At 30.3% G+C, this 6,678-nt stretch overlaps 1 protein-coding gene across 1 annotated transcript; it reads right to left on the bottom strand.

The window, feature by feature from the left end:
- Positions 1-2,468: 2,468 nt before the first annotated feature.
- On the bottom strand, positions 2,469-5,788 carry LOC108454979 (probable ADP-ribosylation factor GTPase-activating protein AGD9; the record flags this gene model as incomplete). The annotated part of the gene is made up of 7 exons (XM_017753615.2): positions 2,469-2,913; positions 3,059-3,157; positions 3,251-3,376; positions 3,829-4,089; positions 4,227-4,650; positions 5,482-5,600; positions 5,720-5,788. Coding segments are annotated over 7 exons (1,206 nt in total), but the record flags the coding sequence as incomplete, so codon positions are not given.
- Between the last annotated feature and the right edge of the window lie 890 nt (positions 5,789-6,678).

The raw sequence follows: 6,678 nt of genomic DNA, 5'->3' as shown, positions 1-6,678 counted from the left end.
GCCGACCAACTGCTTAAATCTTTCTGCCTACCCACATTAAAGCTTTCCCTTCTGATTTTTCTTCTTTATATGAATTTAATACAAGATTTAATGGCTATATATATTGTGGTAGTGGTCCTTTCATTTCCACTGTTTCTTCATGGTTGGACTTTTTGAAGTTGGTCTCAATGCCTTTGCCAATTTCATGTTCTGTTCCTTGTTTTTCTTTTCGGTTTCAATTATTTGAGACACCCACCCCCCTCTCCCTCTCTATTTTCAGATAATTATCATATAAATGTATGCATGTGAAAATGCTTTAATGAACAATATATTTACGTGCATATAAAAATACATAATGAACTTACGTGGGTACTTTTTCATGTAATGATTTTAATGGAATATGATTTTCAAAAATTACTTTACAATATTTAATATACATTGATTTTAATTATTTGAGACTCCTCTCCCGACAAAATTACTCTATAATGTTTGCTACTAAATACAATTTATAAATTTACCCTTATTAAATAAGATATAATATTCATGTATTTAATTTTATAATAAACTTTGTTCTTAACAAATATTTGGATTAAATATTTAATAATAAATTTTAATTGATAAATTTTAAATTGTTTTAAATTTATAATAGAATAATGGGTATATAAAATTATTTTAAAATAAATTTAGAAAATACTTGAAATCAAGTTTGCTTTAGCTGCTAACCTATGAGAATATAAAAAAAAAATCTAAGCAAAACTACAAATAACTAAATTGTAGGAATGTCAAATCATAGGTCCTATACAACTTATATGAAACAATTCTACTTATATTCTGGGAAAATAAGTATTTCATACAAATATAAGTGTTGAATTAAATTTGTAGCTAAGAAAAAAATAAAATTAGATAATAAAACTTACTTTGAAAAATCTAATGATGTAATAGATAAAATCAAGTAGTAGAAAGGAAGAAAAGGAAATAGTTGCTTCTTTTTTAAAGTAGACTAATAACCTAAACTGATATAAAATAGAGTTAATTTTATCTTACTATTTATTTAGTTTTCCTGAGAAAGTAATTTTTCCATTTTTTATCATAGGAACATAGAAAAGTAACTCCTAAAAAATTAAATTTCAAGAAAAATAAATAAAATTTAATATATTAAACGTTAGAATCACTTTTTAACTGTTTAAATTTTTAAAAAGATTATTTTTATCGTATTAAATATTATCTAAACTACAAATTCAAAGCAAATTGGGTGTAAAGTTGAAAATTAGAAAGAACAATATCATTTAATTTCTTTCTTCCTCTCATATTTGAAGGTTTTTTCCATAAGATTTTTGGGTATCTAATAATTTTGCTAAGCTACGATTAATTGTGAAACTCAAATTAAATCCCATTCGAAACTCTCTTTCTTGACTTTTTCTTCTTATTATTTAAGAGTTGAAGGCAAGTCATGTGAGGAGATGACCCACATGGAACGTGGAAGCATGGTTTAGATATTTGGCGGCACATAGAAATTTGCTTTTAAATATAAGGTTCTCCTTTACATGGAGTGTTTTTAAATCAGACATGCCATTTCTAGTAGCGACAGATATACGCGCACGAACGCCATTCTTTTTTCTTCTTTTTTTTTTTCCCCTTCACTTCGGCAATTGGCAAAAAATTTAATTTTCTAAAATTATATATAATTTTAATTTGATTTTTTAATTATTAAATATTTTATTAAAGAAAACATTTAATATATTTTCAGTGTAATTTTAAATTTTCATAAGCAGAGTTAAAATTTTATCATGTGTTTTTCTTTAATATTTTACTATATATTAAGGTTATTTGTGAAGTAAAAATATATTATTAATGTACTAAATATTCTCACCTCTACTAAATGCAATACTATTTTACATTTACTTATTATATATACAAATAATTGTATTAAACAATACAAATATTAATTTTGTATATACAATTAAATCAAAATCGAATTTTATAATAAACTCAAATCAAAATTTCATATAAGATACTTAAATAACTTTAGAGACTATTTCAATTTGTTCATTGACATGTTATTATTATAACAATATATCAAACCTAAATTTAAGTGTGTTTAAATGCATAATATCTTTTACTTTAAAAATAAAAATTGATAGTTTTAAATTTGAGTTAAATTATTTTTGGAACATGAGTTTAGCGACAACTCACACAGTACAACTTGAATTTTTTTATCTAAATTAGTCTATAAATTTAGCAATTGTTCTCGTATTAGGGACTCAACTAAGCAATTCTTCTTACATTAGAGTTCCATTTTTCTTTAATGTCATTCCTTGAATTTGACAATTATTTCCATATTAAAGCTTAAACTTGAAATTGTTTCCATATTGCACCCCCAAAATTTAGGATTTTCAAAAAAATATCAAAAACTAACTTGGACCAAAAATAAATTTAAATCCCATTGTGAGAATATTTGTCAAGTTTAAAAATTAACTTGGACCAAAGAATTTCAAAGACTTAGTTTCCATGACTGAATCTAAACATCAATGTAGTTTTTTTTTTTTTTTTTGTCAATACACAACTCCATGAAACCTTGTTACGTTTTCACGTCTTTGTGATGACAATTTACACTAAATGCCCAACACAAAAACAATGCTACCATATCAAGTCCCAAAACAGCACCTGTACTCTAAAAAAGAAAAGAAAGGAAGGTAAAAAGCCAGCTTGCCAATAAACCTGGATTTTCTCCTTGACGATATTCACTACGAAACACATTGGCTGGTAATGGTAATGTAACAATCAACTTATATATATATGCTTTAAAACTCCACATACAACATAATATCAGAGGATTCTGTCTTGGATATCTGTAATAAGCGTGGATGCCAACGAACTTAGTTTCTTTCCCGTCTCTCCAGCAATGTTCTTGAGGTTTGAGATATCCTGCTGTGCCTGAAAGTGTGACATTTTCATCAAATGAAAACGAAACAAATCAACTTAACAAGATAAGAGAAAAGTATATGATAATTTTCCAAATATCGTATGCACTCGTAAAATTTCATGTGAAGCATAAAAGACTAGATTTATAAAAGCATACCTGGAAAGAGAGTCGATCGATGAGGTCAATAGCGGTGAGGTCAAGAGATTTATCTATACCATGACCAAATAGATCGGCACTGGATATGGCTGTCGAACCCTGCCAAAATAAAAAACATGCTATTCATCTCACAAAACATATAGTCTTTTGAGGCTTAAAAATGAAAATAGCTTTCAAGAAAGGGACACATACTGAGAATTTCTGCAATGTAACTTGAGCATCACTGTCTGCTGCTCTGGTCTGATCGCCAAAATATTGGGCCGAGGAAATAGATTTTGCATTTGAGAACTTTTTCCTAGCTTGATCGGTTTCATGAATCTGAGAATAAGATGAAGCAATAAGAAACAAAATGATAAAGGCAGGTGAGGGCACAAGCATAAATTAATAACGAAGACTAATCACTTTCAGGGAATCAATATAAAAGTTGAAAGATAAATAATTCGAAACTTCCCTCACATCAAATTGTCATACATTATACTACATCAACATTTCCAATATGGGAGTATTTTCCATTTTTAAACATATCAATTTGAAAGGCAAAACCATACAAGTGAAGCATTCAAGTAGATTCCTTGTGGCTCCTAATGTTGGATCAGAATAAAGTAGATTCAATCTCTAGCTATACAGATTTGAAATTAATAACAAGTCATAAAAAGGAGCAACATATTCTGAAACCAAAATGAGAATATTCCATCAATGATCAAATTAATCAATCATTAATGAACAAAATGTGCAAGTTCGAGGTCATTGAGAGAGGCCATACAACTTACTTGCACTTCCGAGGAATTTGAGCTTGATTTCTTCTGAAAACCATTGTCCATTTCAAATTCAGCAAAGAAGCTTGATGACTTTGGTGGAGCAACATGGCCGAGCACTTGTGGACCATCAGAATTCAACTTAGTAGATTGTGCATTTTCCACATACTCAAAACGAGATGGGAAAGGTGAGGCAATAGGTGCAGTGTTAATACTAGAGGAAGAAACAGGGACAACTGGTTCTTCAGGCTTCTGGTCATAGAGATTTTCAATGTGCTGCATTCAAGGCAAATTATGTTGTCAATAAGAAAAGCACGTAAAATAACTCCCAAAACAAGCAATTATCGTAGTAAAGAAATCCTTATGATCATTCCGCTACAACTGCATTGCTCGCAAAGGATTGTTACTAATACCTTATTAGTAAGCTTTCGGGCACCAAGACCCCCAGTTTTCTTTGCTCCAAGAGGCTTCATGATGGTGCTGGTAAGAACTCTTTGAGAAGTTTTTGGCCCAACAGAAATTTCTGGTTTCTCTACCTTGTCTAAGGAACTTTCTTTAGGAGCCTCCGCAGTCTTGCTATCAAGAGACCCATTAGATGTTCGTGATGACTGAGAAGCAACCAGGGATGAAGGCAAACCTGCCTCTTCTGCCATACTTTTAGCAACTTCTTTAGATAGTATTTGCCTATATAAATCAGCAGCTCTTGAAGTATATTTGGCCTCAATTTTGCCTCCATCAGTCCATCCATGCTGCTTAAAGAAAACCTGTGCACGGTTGTTCCCTCCATATATCATCATTCTCAATTGCTCAGGAGACCAGGAGTCTAAATTTGTAGACCTGCTTAAAATTAAATATATTCCTTTTCAGAACAGAAAGAGAAAACTGCAAAGACTCAAAGACATAACCAGCAGCTCGGAAATTGCATGATGGCATCGACATCACATGATTTTCAAATCCCACTAATAAGCATGTTTCATAATAAGCATAAGATGTCCCAAAGATCCTTGCTTTTCCTACCAGTAAGGACTCTTGAATATGAGCACCAACCCAACAAACCCTAATAACCAGAAAATAAAGCATATGGAAACAATATGCATACAACATCGTTTACTACAATGGTTTTTTTGTATCAGAAAAGGAAAATAACCTTTCTAAGTTTTTCTTCTTTTTTTTTTCTTTTTTTTTCTCCTTTTTAAGTTAAATCTGAGGGAAAAATACAAACTAAGATGGGAGCAGCCAATCTCATTCGGATAGTAAAATCAGACAATGAATTTATCCTCATTCATAACAAAATCTAAACCTCTTTGACAGAAAATAGAAAATTCATAATTCAGGAAAAGAATAAAAGGAATCAAATTTTCTCATTATCATTAATTTCTTCAAGAATTTGAGAAGATTGCACACCATAGAACATAATGCACTCCAAGAAAAACTTTCTCATATAACCACACTAGATTTTTTCAGTTTTATCTATAAAACTTCCTGATGAGAGAGATGAACCGGAAGTGCAATTAAATCTTTTTTATTCTACTGTATATAATATAACGAAATATTCAACAGTTTCACACATAATTGAGAAGTAAGATAAACAAAATTAAAAACGCATCGAGTAAGATAAAAATTAAATTACAAAATGGAAATGGAATAAAAAAAAAAGTGTAAGGATACCTGACAAAACTGATATGGACACCGAGACTCCGATGAACGGCTGAGCAATCGATGCAGAGAAAGATCCCATACGTAACAGACGCCCACGTCGGATTCTTGGCATTGCAATCGAAACACATCTACGAAATTTCAAATTCAAAAAAAAAAAAAAATCGAAGATCCGTTAACCGAAATTCCAGATCTAAAACAAAAGTTTAAGAAATATATTGAAATTTAGAATAAGAAAAAAAATACAGACCTTGTTATCTGATTTTGCTTTCAGCTTTCTGAAAACAACGTTCTTATCGGTCAGGCTATCGGACCGCCATTATGTCTCTCTTTTTCCTTGTTTTTGTTGAAATTTAGAACGAAAAATTGTAGTTATTAACTTAAAATAAAGAAAAAGTAGTGTTCTGAAGAGGCGTGGAATGGAAATCGAACACCTCCTCAGCCCCTATGGGATGGGAATTCAAGGCTTTCTTATTATATATCAAGAATTTCAAATTTTTGAATTAAAAGAAAACAAAATGGTAATCAATGCATATAATTATTAAATAAAAAGATTAATAATAAATGCTAATTTATATAATCTTCAAACAGGGTTGATGATCTCTAAGCCCATCTTTTAAAAATCAAAACCCAAGGGGTAGTTCTTGAAGTTCAAGTTTTGGGCTCATGTAAGGATCTCCCAACAAAAATCTATGGGCTCAACCTCAAAGAAGTCCTGATCAAAAGCGGAAAACAATAAGCGAAACAATTTCAGTTTTGAATGCAATCAATTATGTAGTATATACCATTAATCAAATTATCCAAAACATTGAATTCTTAATCATCACTCGAATCAAAATGTTTTTGAAATTTATTAACCAAACCAAAGGTGTCCCTGAAAGTTAGTGGTTGGATTCTCTCGTATATGTGTGATTTCCATAATTAATGTTACGAACTATAAATCATATCTTTACTAATCGAGGTGTTTCTCTTTCGTGAAGGTTTTAAGATTCTCGGCGGAAGCAAGAGCTAAAATCTTGACATAGAGATAATGCTAACTATTGTTGAGATTTGACAGATTGCACAACAACCAACACTTTAAAAGTTCACTCGATACAAATGAAATTCAAACTCAAAAATTTAATTTTACCTTTAATGTATGTTTGAACTTTGGATATAATATTGTTGAAAAGAACAACCGCAAACTTCAAACATAAACCGTAAAATAAA

The sequence above is a fragment of the Gossypium arboreum genome, chromosome 9, assembly GCF_025698485.1.
Source record: "Gossypium arboreum isolate Shixiya-1 chromosome 9, ASM2569848v2, whole genome shotgun sequence".
In the NCBI taxonomy this organism is placed as follows: Eukaryota; Viridiplantae; Streptophyta; class Magnoliopsida; order Malvales; family Malvaceae; genus Gossypium; species Gossypium arboreum.
This window is presented reverse-complemented; position numbering and strand designations above follow the sequence as displayed.